Source organism: Stegostoma tigrinum, chromosome 6 (genome assembly GCF_030684315.1).
Source record: "Stegostoma tigrinum isolate sSteTig4 chromosome 6, sSteTig4.hap1, whole genome shotgun sequence".
Classification (NCBI taxonomy): Eukaryota; Metazoa; Chordata; class Chondrichthyes; order Orectolobiformes; family Stegostomatidae; genus Stegostoma; species Stegostoma tigrinum.
In genome coordinates, this window is record NC_081359.1 from 87,541,421 (window position 1) to 87,556,627 (window position 15,207).

The window sequence follows — 15,207 nt, forward strand, 5'->3', positions numbered from 1 at the left end:
GGCGGACCGAAGATGGAGAGTAAAGAAGATAGGTGGAGAGAAGGTAGGTGGGGAGGTAGGGAAGGGATAGGTCCGTCCAGGGAAGACGGACCGGTCAAGGAGGTGGGATGAGGTTAGTAGGTAGCTGGGGGTGCGGCTTGGGGTGGGAGGAAGGGATGGGTGAGAGGAAGAACCGGTTCTCCTGCACTGCCACAATGATGCCACCCGAAGGTTGCAGGAACAGCAACTCATATTCCGCCTGGGAACCCTGCAGCCATATGGTATCAATGTGGACTTCACCAGTTTCAAAATCTCCCCTTCCCCTACTGCATCCCTCAACCAGCCCAGTTCATCCCCTCCCCCCACTGCACCACACAACCAGCCCAGCTCTTCCCCCCCACCCACTGCATCCCAAAACCAGTCCAACCTGTCTCTGCCTCCCTAACCGGTTCTTCCTCTCACCCATCCCTTCCTCCCACCCCAAGCCGCACCCCCAGCTACCTACTAACCTCATCCCACCTCCTTGACCTGTCCGTCTTCCCTGGACTGACTTATCCCCTCCCTACCTCCCCACCTACACTCTCTCCACCTATCTTCTTTACTCTCCATCTTCGGTCCGCCTCCCCCTCTCTCCCTATTTATTCCAGTTCCCTCCCCCTATCCCCCTCTCTGATGAAGGGTCTAGGCCCGAAACGTCAGCTTTTGTGCTCCTGAGATGCTGCTTGGCCTGCTGTGTTCATCCAGCCTCACATTTTATATCTTGGAATCTCCAGCATCTGCAGTTCCCATTATCTCTGATACCGGAGGAAGAGGTGGGGTTTGGGGCCTGTGTAGGTGCGGAAGAGGGACTGTTCCACGTAACCTATAAAGAGGCAGGCATAGCTGGGGCCCATGAGGGTGCCCATGGCCACCCCCTTAGTCTGTAGGAAGTGGGAGGAGTCAAAAGAGAAGTTGTTGAGTGTGAGGACGAGTTCAGCTAGGCGGATGAGAGTGTAGGTGGAGGGGGACTGGTCGGGCCTGCGGGACAGGAAGAAGCGGAGGGCCTTGAGGCCATCTCCATGCGGAATGCAGGTGTACAGGGACTGGACGTCCATGGTGAATATGAGGTGTTGGGGGCCAGGGAATTGGAAGTCCTGGAGGAGGTGGAGGGCGTGGGTGGTGTCACGGACGTAGGTGGGGAGTTCCTGGACCAAAGGGGAGAAAATGGAGTCCAGATAGGTGGAGATGAGTTCGGAGGGGCAGGAGCAGGCTGAGACGATGGGTCGATCAGGGCAGGCAGGTTTGTGGATTTTGGGAAGGAGATAGAAACGGGCCGTGCGGGGTTGGGGAACAATGAGGTTGGAGGCTGTGGGTGGGAGGTCCCCTGTGGTGATGAGGTCGTGAATGGTGTTGGAGATGATAGTTTGGTGCTCGGGTGTGGGGTCATGATCGAGGAGGCGATAGGTGGTGGTGTCGGAGAGTTGGCGTCTGGCCTCGGCGATGTAGAGGTCCCCTTCCCCTACTGCATCCCTAAACCAGCCCAGTTCGTCCCCTCCCCCCACTGCACCACACAACCAGCCCAGCTCTTCCCCCCCACCCACTGCATCCCAAAACCAGTCCAACCTGACTCTGCCTCCCTAACCGGTTCTTCCTCTCACCCATCCCTTCCTCCCACCCCAAGCCGCACCCCCAGGTACCTACTAACCTCATCCCACCTCCTTGACCTGTCCGTCTTCCCTGGACTGACCTATCCCCTCCCTCCCTCCCCACCTACACTCTCTCCACCTATCTTCTTTACTCTCCATCTTCGGTCCGCCTCCCCCTCTCTCCCTATTTATTCCAGTTCCCTCCCCCCATCCCCCTCTCTGATGAAGGGTCTAGGCCCGAAACGTCAGCTTTTGTGCTCCTGAGATGCTGCTTGGCCTGCTGTGTTCATCCAGCCTCACATTTTATTATCTTGGAATTCTCCAGCATCTGCAGTTCCCATTATCTCAAGTAACACACATTATAATTTTGTGCTATAACAAGCATTATCAGCTAATTTGAGTTTAGAAGTGAATTATAAGTAAATTGTGCTTGTCACTGCTATAAGGTTTATGAAAACAATGTTACTTGGTTCTCCCTTTGGCTTTTCTCCCTTGCTCTAAGGAAGTCACGTCCATACAACATTGGACAAAGAAATGAATTAAAATTTCTCTCTCTCTACTTAATTAGGCAGGTTTCTGCAGTAGGTAACAGAGTCATACATTAAGTCTCCAGTTAAAATGCCAACTCGTCCTAAGCTAGCTATTTTCTGTTAAGGCAGGCTTAAGGATATTACAGTTAGCATAGGAATTACTGGTGTTGGAAAGAGAAAACCATCCTGCTATATTTGACCAATCTGCAACACTTCGTACAGTAAATATGTAGATATGATGGAAGACAGGTGTGAGGAGGATTAAAGCGGGCAGTGCTGTGCCCTGTTCACCAGCTTGTTGATGTTGAGGCATGAATAGCACCCTTTTAGCCAATGTATTAGACAGTGCCTCGCATCCATAAAAAAAACCTTGGGTTTATCAAGCACCTTTCACATCCTCAGGATTTCTTAAAATGCACACACCATATGCTATGAAAAGTGGAGGAGTGATGGCATAATGTTATTGTCACTGGTCTAGTCACTGGTGGAATTTATAATTCTCTTTAATCGAAGGAAATATGCTATCTATTCCTGGTCTGGTCTACATATGACTCACACCCAAAACAATGTGATTGACTCTTTATTGCCCTCTGAAATGGCTAAAGAGCCACTCAGTTCAAAGGTAATTAGGGAAAAGTAACATCAGTTCCGAGGAAGGGTCACTGGACCCAAAACGTTAACTCTGATTTTTTTTCTTCAGCAGGTCTGGCAGTGTCTGTGAACTTTTCCAGCAACTTCTGTTTTTGTTCCTGATTTACGGCATTTGCAGTTCTTTCGGTTTTTATTTAAAGGAAAACAAAAAGCAGTTATCGTAACGTAGGGAAGTAAGCCAGCCAGTCTGCATGTAACATGGTTTCATAAATGTCAGAGTTAAATGGCAATAGCTTTTTTTGGTGGTGTAGCATCTAAAATGGACGGGAATACCAGCGAAGCTTTGTTGCTTCACAAATTGTACAATGGAATCTTTTGCATCAGTACAATAAGACAAACAGGGCTTCTAATTTGAATAAGTGACAGACATCCTCTCTAACAATGCAGTCTTCCCTCAGTACTGCACTGACTTGTCAGCCTACACTGCATTGCAGTCTTTGCAGTATGATTTGAACCTCACATCCTCTTACCACTAAGGCATGGTATTACCAACAAGTGGAAAATTGATTCCTGTCAGAGAAAGTAGCCTGGATTTAAAGAGAAGGAAACAAACATTTTTTCTGGAATGGCCAAAATGTCTATAAAGAATATGAACAGCAAGTACTGGAAAAATTTCAGCAGGTCTGGCAACATCTGTGGAAAGAGAAACAGTTAACATTTGAGAATAATATGACTCCTCTACAGAGCCATTGGGACATTTTCTGCTTTTGATTTCAGATATCCAGAAACCAGGGTATTTTCCTTTTATTTAAAATATCTGTTATAGAAAGCAAAAATAAATCTGTATGGATGAAGACGTGATTTTAGACACTTACTCTCGAATATACAACATATACTTTCACTTCCAGTTGACAAAATTAGTTTTTTTAAAGGAGTACAAATACTCAAGTTGCAAAGACTTGAAAACCATCAAATCATACAGAGCCAGAAGTAAACGCTACTCAAATCTAATGACCCCTGTCAAGTGTGTAAATCATGCTCTGCCATTTCGCATTAAATATAAAGAGATGCCATGGAGGGAACCATTAGCTGACTGGGCCACATTTTGCAGATAAAAAGCAATGGTAAAATGAAGGCTGCCAACACAACTCAAACTTATATACAACAAATCAGAACTGAAATATGCACAATCCAATGCCTAGAATCCTGTTTCTAATGTGAAATCCCTGCTGATTTTTGAACTTCATGACCTAGTTCTGGCAAGTAACTCCTTCCTTCGCATGCAACCTGTCCTATTCCCTCTACATCAATGCTGTCAAACATTTAAATGCAGAAGTTTGCTAAAATAAGTAGGATAGATTTCAGTGATAATGGGAACTGCAGATGCTGGAGAATCCAAGATAATAAAGTGTGAAGCTGGATGAACACAGCAGGCCAAGCAGCATCTCAGGAGCACAAAAGCTGACGTTTCGGGCCTAGACCCTTCATCAGAGAGGGGGATGGGGTGAGAGTTCTGGAATAAATAGGGAGAGAGGGGGAGGCGGACCAAAGATGGAGAGAAAAGAAGATAGGTGGAGAGTAGAGTATACGTGGGGAGGTAGGATGAGGTTAGTAGGTAGGAAATGGAGGTGCGGCTTGAGGTGGGAGAAAGGGATGGGTGAGAGGAAGAACAGGTTAGGGAGGCAGAGACAGGCTGGGCTGGTTTTGGGATGCAGTAGGGGGTGGGGAAGAGCTGAGCTGGTTGTGTGGTGCAGTGGGGGGAGGGGACGAACTGGGCTGGTTTTGGGATGCGGTGGGGGAAGGGGAGATTTTGAAGCTGGTGAAGTCCACATTGATACCATTGGGCTGCAGGGTTCCCAAGCGGAATATGAGTTGCTGTTCCTGCAACCTTCGGGTGACATCATTGTGGCACTGCAGGAGGCCCATGATGGACATGTCATCTAAAGAATGGGAGGGGTAGTTGAAACAGTTCGCGACTGGGAGGTGCAGTTGTTTATTGCAAACCGAGCGGAGGTTCGCAATAAACAACTGCACCTCCCAGTCGTGAACCATTTCAACTCCCCCTCCCATTCTTTAGATGACATGTCCATCATGGGCCTCCTGCAGTGCCACAATGATGTCACCCGAAGGTTGCAGGAACAGCAACTCATATTCCGCTTGGGAACCCTGCAGCCCAATGGTATCAATGTGAACTTCACCAGCTTCAAAATCTTCCCTTCCCCCACAGCATCCCAAAACCAGCCCAGTTCGTCCCCTCCACCCACTGCATCCCAAAACCACCCCAGCCTGTCTCTGCCTCCCTAACTTGTTCTTCCTCTCACCCATCCCTTTCTCCCACCCCAAGCCTCCCCTCCGTTTCCTACCTACTAACCTCATCCCACCTCCTTGACCTGTCCATCTTCCCTGGACTGACCTATCCCCTCCCTACCTCCCCACCTATACTCTACTCTCCACCTATCTTCTTTTCTCTCCATCTTCGGTCCATCTCCCCCTCTCTCCCTATTTATTCTAGGATAGATTTCAGTACCTGTTTTTAAAATAGATTTGCTACCAGTTTGGGTAATTTCATTAGAAGCAAATGGACATTATTGTGACAGCACAGAATTTAATTAATGATTAAGGTAGGATATAATCATGGCATAAAAATGGATGGATATTCACGTTTTGCATGAAAGCCAGATAGGTAAGTATGCGTACACTGGCTTCAAATGATAATGTAATATTTAGAATGGAGGTGTTGAGACAATTTAAAAAGTAAGAGATCTCCACTGAAACAGCAATTGCAAATTCACAGTCATATAGAAATCCCTCAAGACCATAAGAAATAGGGAGCTGAATATGGCCATTTAGCCCACCAAGTCTGCTGTATCATTCAATCATGGCTGATACGTTTCTCGACCCCATTGTACTGTCTTCCTTCCATAACCATTGATACCTTTTCTAATCAAGAATCTATCTCTGTCTTAAAGATACTCAATGACTCGGCCTCCACAGCCTTCTGTGGCAATAAGTTCCACAGATTCAGCAGCCTCTGACTGAAGAAATTCCTCCTCATCTCAGTTCTAAAGGGTTGTTCCTTCACTCGGAGGTTATGCTCTCAGGTCCTAGTCTCTCCACTGAGTCAAAATATCTTCTCCATGTCTACTCCATCCAGGCATCTCAGTATTCTGTAAATTCCACTGAGACACCCTGTCATCATTCTAAATTCCATTTAGTACAGGATCAGAGTCCTCAACCACCCTTCAACAATTGGATCATTCTTGTAAACCTCCCCTGGGCCTCTTCCAGTGAGAGCACATCCTTCTCTTAGACAGAGGGCCCAAAGCTGCTCACAATATTCTGAATGCGATCTGAACAGAGCCTTACACAACCTCAGCAGTACATCCCCGCTCTTGTATTCTAGTCCTCTTCAAATGAACGCTAATGTTATATTTGCCTTCCTGACTGCCAAATGAACCCGCATGTTAACCTTAAGAGAATCCTGAACTATGTCTCCTAAGTCCCGTTCGTCTTCAGATTTTCAAAGCCTTCCCCCATTTAAAAAATAGTTTATTCTCTATTCTTTCTACGAAAGTGCATAACCTCACACTTTCCCAATTTGTATTCCATCTGCCACTTCTTTGCCCACTTTCCTAGCCTGTCTAAATCCTTCTGCAGCCTCTTCCACTATCTGTCTTTCCACCTGTCTTTGTGTCATCTACAAGCTTAGCAACAATACCCTGAATTCCTTTGTCCAGATAGCCCCAATATGGCTCCTGATAATCACCGGCTGCCATCCTGACAAAGACCTCTTTATCTGTATTCTCTGCCTTCTGCCAATCAGCCAATCCTCTATCCATGTCAATATCATGGCCCTAACTCCATGGGTTCTTGTCTTATTTAGAAGCCACCCAAGCGGCATCTTGTCAAAGGTCTTATAGAAATTCAAACAGATCACATCCACTGGCTCTCCTTTGACTAACTTGCTCACTACATCCTCAAACTATTCTGACAGATGTCAGGCATGACGCCTCCTTAATAAAAATGTGCTGTTTCATCCCTATTTTACCATACACTTCCATGTAATCTGTAATCTCCTCAATAGTAGACTCTTAAAATTAAGTTAAGGCGAAGTTTCCCGCCTCTGCCTCCCTCCCTTCTTAAACTGGAGTGTTAGATTCAACATTTTCAAGCCCTCTGGGACCCTTCTGCCCTCAGTGATTTCTGAAAGATGGCTCCACAATATTTTCAGCTATCTCCTTCAGAATCCCAGACTATAGTCCGCCTGGTCAGGGTGGTTTATCCATCTTCAGATCTTTCAGCTTCCCCAGCATCTTAGACATGGCCACTACACTCACCCTGCCCCCTGACTTTTAAAGTTCTAGTTTGCAACTGATGTCTTTCACCATGAAGACTGATGTAAAATACTTATTCAGTTCCTTCACTGTTTCTTTGTTGCCTGTTACTACTTGTCCAGCCTCATTTTCAAGTGGACCAATGCTAACTGTTGTCTCTCTTGTCCCTTTTCGGCATTTACATTCATATTTTTCAGCTTTTTTGATGAAATACAAGTAATAGGACAAATCAATACGATGGCAAAGTTTCTTGATCTCTGCAAACCTTTTTCTAAGTTTTCCTTTCACTGGGTATTGTGCTCTAATGCTGTTAACTTGAATTGTTCCTGGTTTGAACAGGAGAGAAGGCTGTAATATAAGGACAATCAAGTGGACAGTACTTATGATACTCATAATTGGTTAATGCATATAGATATACACAGAGGAAATTATCAAGAGGTAATCTGGCACTTGAGATAACCATGCAAAGAAACAGATGCATGCAATGAATACATACACAACCAAGCAAATAATAAGAGTTTGTACTGCTGGTATTAATACAAAGTTGCTAATATAAATTGTGAAAAATCCCCCGTTACTGATCTCTGATTTCAGGCTTCCACACTGTACTTATGTAAACTATCTCATGAAAATCTCCTGTCACTGTGCCACAAATCATGACCAAACATGTTTAATTCCTTGGCTTTAGAAATCGATAGTGGACTAGAAGGGATGGAAAATAATGTCAAGTCTAAAACAATATTATTCAAAACTGAATATGATAGTGTGATGTAGAAGTAGTTGTGTAATTAGACATTTTAAGTTCACCCCAGATCAATGGAGAAACACATCTATTGGTGCAAACCTCAGGTCTCAAAGCAATACATCCCTGTTAAGTTGGTATTATCACCATCACTGGTGCACCCCTGCTCTACAACAACCTGCAGATGAAGAAATTTCTTTTAATTGCTGTATATGAAATCAACACACAGAGGAACTGAACTAAACATATGGCAGTAATTTATGAATCATTAACATATGTTATCAAGTAGTCTATAATCTTCCTTCTATTGGGGTAAATGCCTCAGGCTCCAACACTGGTTATAAATATGAGAAACTCGCAGACTGCTGTATAATCCCATTGCACTGCTAGAGTCAAATTCAATTTACACCGTTAGTCCTGCAGTGTGGAACAATCTAATCATGATATTCCCCACAGGCCTCATACAGAAGACCACCAGACTCAATTCTTGGGTTGCAAGGTATTAAATTCCCTATGCAATGCATTTGAGACATTTGATTTGCAGCTAAGGTCGGCAGGAATTTCAGATCAGGCACTTACACTGACCTGATGCAAATCTTTTACTTTATAGTTCCAAATCACTCTGAGGGCAAGCAGTGGGAGCTTTTACTCTATAAATCAATTTCAATTGGCTAGGTTGCAAAACTCCTGCTACAAATTAGCAACATTTTCAAAAACATTACATAAGCAAATATTTTATACTGTATGCGCACTACATTTTGTAAATAAATGTTTGTTTAAAAGGACCTACTTAAATGAATACAAAGAAATTCCCATTCAACACAATGAGATGCTTAATCAATTAACATAACATAGTTGCCTAGCAACAATCATTACAAATCAAATTAGTGTAAAGTTTAGCATTAACTCGTAATTTCACACACCAATAATATATAGAAACAATATTGTATGTAGCTACAGCCTAAACACTATCAATTTAGAGTAGTAAAAGGTCAACGCATTCTACTCTAATTTTCATCTTGTTCCATTTCAGATAATGTTACCAAATTATTATATTTTTTCTTGTAAACTACGCTTACTTTTCTGTGTTTTTTGAATATTCTTGTTTTTCCTGTGTGATCATAAGAGCAAAAATGAAACAAAAATAAAACCAGTAAAATGATTATATTTTGCTGAAAGTGACAAAATACAACCATATCCTCGGGTTAATACCTAGTTACTCATTAACCCACTTGCACATTTATTCACAACTGAATTGCTCATTTGGCAGTGCCTGGCTAAATCTAGAGGAGGGCTGGTGAACACATCATTTATCTTATCTTTCACTTGTTTTGTAACTGTACAGTTTAAAAATTAACATAGTGTTTCTATACGTTATTAACTAAGTGCCAGGACCACTGCCCACCATCCCGTTTCCTTTCTCTCATATCAGTTGAAATTGCCACCTATTCTCCCTACTTTGTTTATAATTTCTGAGTATCAAGCAAGAATTTTCATATGTTTTGGTGCAATCTCTTGCAGACTAAAATCCATCCTTATGTCTGAAAGAAAGTGTATATCATCTGCAGTATGTCCAAGTTAATCCTTCCTTTTGTGTTAGTATAATTACATTCTCTTCCTCAGTTCTGTGATCTACATATTTGGCCATCCTTTTTTGTCGTTTTGATCACATGTTGCATATACTGAAAATAATCAAATCTCACAGATGTAGTCAATTGACAACAAAAGAAAATGATCCTGTGATGTTGCAAACCAGCCCCTTCAAAGAACACATCAAAGTTCTGCTGCTTATTTAACCCAATTCAAAACTAAGCAGAAGGGTCAAACGCTGGCCTGGCTGAACTCAGTGATAACATCCAGAGCGGAACTGGCAACAAAAACAACAAGCATCAGCCAAATGTTATTAATTCTCCAGCACAAATGTTGAGAACGGGCATGAATGAAACACAAATGCTTACGAATCAACTACAACCAACGGTTATAATGGTTTCACAATGGAAAGCACACCTTCATTCATTTTGTTCAGAAAGGGAATGCAATTAACTTATTCTCATATAGGAATATAATTGGTATTCATTACTTAGCTCAACATCTAAAATGTTACATATCTGAAGTAGTTTCCAAATTTGCAGTGATCAGCATTTTGGTTTTTCCATGGAAAGCAGCATTGTATTTCTGTAGTATTTTGTAGTTTTTTTAAGTTCATGGTTGGTTTAAGCTGTATTGTGGAATCACTCTGTCGTTGCAATTTTGTTAACAGCAGAGATATTATTCTATTAAACCTACCACTGGCCAGCTAACACTGCAGCATAACTGAAACTTATGTTATTGAACTTTAAGGATTACAAAAATACACTGCTTTATTAAAATCATACCACGCATAATTCCCTGAGGAATCAGTTCTGAGGAAGGGTCACCGGACCCGAAACGTTAACTCTGTTTTCTCCTCCACAGATGCTGCCAGTCCTGCTGAGCTTTCCCAACAACTTTGTTCTTGTTCCTGATTTACAGTATCTGCAGTTCTTTTGGTTTTTACAATTCCCTTAAATGTTGGTTGGTAAATGTATCATTAGTGTGCTGCTGAACCACAGATTTAGCTCAGCATCTTTGGACAAATTGTATGAAAAAGTAATCTAGATTCTTGCTCCTAATGTTTTGACTCAACCTATCGTCTGATTCACATGTGAAAAGCATCCATTTGGTTAAGATGCCAGTTTAAATGCCAAAGATTAAAGATTAGTCAGAGTCCAGGTATATGCTTTACCAATCAGTTTTATTTCAGTTTATACATCACAAAACTCAACATACGGGTTACTTGTTCCACATATATCCATACACGGATCTTGCTCAATTATCTCTTAATTAAGGTATAATCAGCCTCATTCTATTTGATCTCAGACATACCAATCACCTGTACAATTATAAACAATAGCATGACAGAATCTTTGGAAGAAGGCATGAGAAACTTGGGAGGACTGTATGTTTTGATGAGTATGGGCATCTGGGGCAACAAATGTAATGTTATCAATAAAAGCAAAGTATTGCAGTTAGCTGGAGATCTGGAATAAAGTAGAAAGTGCTGGAGAAGGAGTCTTGTGGCACAATTCCAGCAAAGCCTGATGCAATTTGGAGGAACAGCACTTCATTTTCCGCTTAAACACTTTACAGCATTAAGGACTCAACATTAGCTTCAACAACTTCAGAGCATGAATGCTATTCTCCACTTTGATTACACAACCCTCTCCCACTCAGTATCATTGCTGCATGCATTTCCCCTCTGCAGAGTTGACCTACTTACTGCTTTTAACACCCACTAATAGCACCTATTCTTCTCCATTTCTTTCATCTATTATCATTAGCATTCTCTTTGCTTTTTGTTCTGGGCACCCTCACCAGCTGCTCCACTCATCCCAACTTGTCAACAGCATAACAACCTTCATGTACCATCCTCCTTTGGTTTCAGAGATGAAAATGTTAACTCTGTTTCTCTCTCCACAAGAGCTTCCAGGCATGATGAGTTTCTTCAGCAATTTCTCATTCTCATTCTGTCAGTACTCATGAGGCTGCCCATAAGGTACTTGGAGATTTGTCTCTAATATTTTTATCTAGGCGCTTACGATGTAGCAATACTTACTAAATCCTTCATCTAACACTCAAGGACAATATTTCCTTATTGTTTTGAAAGGCGTTTCAACAGCAGTTACAATATATATCTGAACTTGTTGAAAACTTGGACAGAATACCAACCAATAAACTTGGAAGAAAGTGTATAATTCAAAGGAGTAATTGGCAATGCTACATCAGACTCCCATAGTGTGATCTTACATATGTCTATGCAAGTTCTAAGTTACTACACATAACCGCAGTCATAGATTTCAAGTGACCTCACGCTGTAAGTACACATGTAATTCTGTCCACAACCAGACATAATGGTGCATTCACACTTTGCCATTTGTATGTCAACATTGGAGGTTCCAATTTGGCATAATCTGTTGCATAAACTCTTCTTATTTCATTATTGCTTGTACAATGATGTTTATTTATGTTTTCGTGAAGGTCCAATTTTGACAGTAATTGCTTTCAAGTGCAATGAGGATGCAAGGTGGTAGCCTTGCCATCCTTTAGGAATCAGACTGCTTCCTATATCTGGCATCATCAAGTTTCTAGACTACAATGTAAGCAGTTCGGCTTCTTCCCAACCCAATTAATCTCTATTCTGCGGCTCATTACACCAGGTCTCATCAAACAAATTTCAGTAAAACCACTATTCAGTTCACCATACTATTTCATATTCTGTAATATGTTTGGGCAGGCTTACCATCTGTCTTCATAAATGTGACTGAAATGATTAGATTTTAAGACTTTTTTCTCCAGTAAAGTTAGTCCCAATGTATTCAGAAAAATTGATATTGCATTTATAAAATAGTTTTTGTGTCTTTAGGACATCCCAAAGTGTTTCAAAAGCAATGAATTACTTTTTTGCTGCCAATTTACTCAAAGTCAAACATCAATAAGCTGACGTGAGAAAGCACGTAAAAGAGATTCACAAGATGAGGAATTCCAGTTACTTAGATTGGAAAGGTTTGGATTATTTTCATCACAGCAGTGAAGACTGAAAGGAGATTTGTAAAGGTATCCAAAGTCACATGGGTATGAGCAGCATCGATGGAGAAAATAAACAGTTCCCATTGGTGGAAGGATTGAGAGCAAGTCGGCACAGATTTAAGGTAACTGGCCAAAAGAAGCAATGATGTGAGGAGAAGCTTTTTCACACATAAATGGTTAGGATCTAGAAGGGACTGCCTGAGAGTATGCTGGAGGTCGTTTTCATCACAGAATTCAAGAAGGAATTGATTAACTGTAATGTACAGAGAGTTATGGGAAGAAGACAGAGGAGGGGCACTAGGTGAATTGTTCCTTCAGGAGCCAGCACAGTCATGACTGGCTGAACGGCCTCTTTCTAACTTGAATACATTGTGATTCTATGATGAAAACTTCAGTTAGTGGTATTGGGAGACAAAGGACCCAAGAGCTCAGTTGCTTCTCTTTGGAATAGTAACATTGCATCTTTCACACAGCCTCATTGGGTACCTGGAGGCTCATCAGAATGAAAACACTTGTAACAATGTAACAGCCAGTCAGCACTGCACTGAAGTATCGGCACAGATTAGCTGCTCAAGTCCTCCAGGTGCAAAACACTTCTCAGTGAAGCTAAACACTCAGCTCATCACTAGTCCATTGAGGCAGACAAAACATACATAAGAGAATTATGTATATCAATAACATCAAGGGTAACTGTAAATAACAAAAGCTATCTCTGCCTATGAATGCTGCCTAACCCGCCTGGCAATTTTCCAAGATTTATGATAATGGTCACAGCAAATAATAAGGTATCACCTGGCATCATTTGGAAATAGTAGATGGGGTTTCACTGCACTACTGTTCTCACTCCATCTGAGGTCTGAGGATATGTTCACAGTAAGGTTTAATGACTCACTACAAACGTATAGAGTGACAGTCTGCAGTTGACTAAACAGGTACATGCTAATGTTTATGGTGCTGTTAAAAACTGGAGGTGAATAGGAGTGCTGCTCCCTTGCTGAGACCCATTTTGCACATACAGCCAGTCCCCCGTGTGTCACTTTGAAGGCACTTACCTCCCACGAACTGAATGCCTCCAGCCACCCTGCCCACTGTCCTGGATATGAGCTCGGAAACACAGCAGCCCATGAGCGCAGTGAGCGCCACCAGCAGGAGGAGACCACATCCCACCCCGGTCACCACCGAGCAAATCTTCCAGGCCAGGCTGGGGATACCCAAGAAAGAGGCGTATCTGCCGCACTGCTCCACCATGACCACGGACTGCAGCTGACCCTCCTGGCGCACCGGGTAGGTGCAGCGGCGGAACACGCCGAAACTGACCGGCTTGTCGAGCTGGGAGCCCAGTAACCAGTAGGGCATGAAGAAGCCGGTGCAGGAGGCTGCAGCACACAGCAGGGACAGCATAGCCCACAGCATCCCGGCGCAAGTTAGACTTGAAGACATCTCCCCCAGCAAAGCCACAGATCCCCCTGCAGACTCTCTCCGGCTGTTTGCTCGGTAATAATTATTTCCACTGAACTTCAGCAGAGCTGTTCTGAAGTCGTCTTATCCATGCCGTCTTCCTCCCTTCTGGAAAACCCTGATAGAAATAGGGGGAAGGAGGGTTAAAAACTCTTTGTTAAATCGGATTTTTTTTTCTTTAGTTTTTAAACAAAAGTTGCCATTTGAACGTCAGCCGGGGTTGTCCAGTTGGAGCGACCCTGCGCTGAAGAAAGCGTTGAAGGCGTCCAGTGTGTCTGGAATCTGAGCTTGGCAGCCACCTTAAACAGCGGGGAATTATTTAATAAACTCGATCCTTAAACAACTTTTTTTTTAAATCGACAAGACGTGAAACGCCACTTCTGAATAATAAACAAAACAGCGGTCTTCACGATTGTTTTGGAAAATCCCACTAAACTCTTTTATAACCTATCTTTCTAAAAAAAACTTTAAAAATATGTAATTGTTTACCCTAATAATTATTCTTTAAAACAAAAGGACTTTTAGTTTGTGAAAATCCGAACAGGGTGGCTGAAAGTGCCATTCTATTTCAGCCAATACGTACTTACGTGTTCGGCGCTGATCCTTCCCGTAGTCCGAAAAGGTTGAATTTTGGAAAAGAACTTCCCTCCAGGAGACAGGGTTTTTTTTTGAGGAAGAAAGCCTCACTCCTGCCTTTCTCCCGCCGCCAGTGTTGAACTGCCTCCTGCACACACCGAGTCAATCCCAGAGTGTCTCACTATACCGCTCTTCCTGACAGCAACTATTCAGCACACATTCCGAGGAGCAGAGCGAGGCGGCGTTGGTGGGCGGGGGCGGGAGGGGGGGTTGAATGAGTATTCCTGACAGCTCAGCCCCGAAGCTGTCAATCAGACCTCAAAACTCCTCAGAAAGCAAAACCAACAAATAACACGCCCCACCCACACAATCCCTTCGAAAGCCGAGGGAATCTGCGAATTTGTCACTAAATTCGCTTCACATTTTTTGAGAGATAATGGGAACTGCAGATGCTGGAGATTCCAAGATAATTGAAGTGTACGTTGAGTCACGGGCACACACCCACCGGAGTGAGAGGTAACAGGGCTGCGAGCCCAAACAGCTGATGTTTCCATCCCTACAATCTCAACGGCGCTGACGAAGGAGGCCGTTTCTACCGGAGTGGTTGTACTAGCGAATGACTCGTTGCCAGTGAGAGGGAAATGGTGTGTGGCCCATGAAAGACTCAAATCAGTTTTGCTTCCCTGCCTTGCACAGTGAAGAAATGCTTGACCGTGCATTTATGGTCGGACAAACTTTGTGATGCTCTGCTGGTGTTGCCTTAATAC

At 43.0% G+C, this 15,207-nt stretch overlaps 1 protein-coding gene across 2 annotated transcripts in view; it reads right to left on the reverse strand.

The window, feature by feature from the left end:
- Positions 1-14,678, reverse strand: part of LOC125453400 (LHFPL tetraspan subfamily member 6 protein-like) — a 164,984-nt gene extending 150,306 nt beyond the window's left edge. The window contains exons 1-2 of one of the 2 annotated variants that reach the window (XM_048532923.1): positions 14,452-14,678; positions 13,459-13,982 (exon numbers count right to left, since the gene is read on the reverse strand). In XM_048532923.1, coding sequence (XP_048388880.1) covers positions 13,459-13,846 — 388 coding nt within the window. In that variant the 5' untranslated portion in view covers positions 13,847-13,982; positions 14,452-14,678. Of the gene's footprint in view, positions 1-13,458; positions 13,983-14,447 lie in introns of both variants that reach the window. The other variant, XM_048532922.1, reaches the window with a different exon arrangement.
- Between the last annotated feature and the right edge of the window lie 529 nt (positions 14,679-15,207).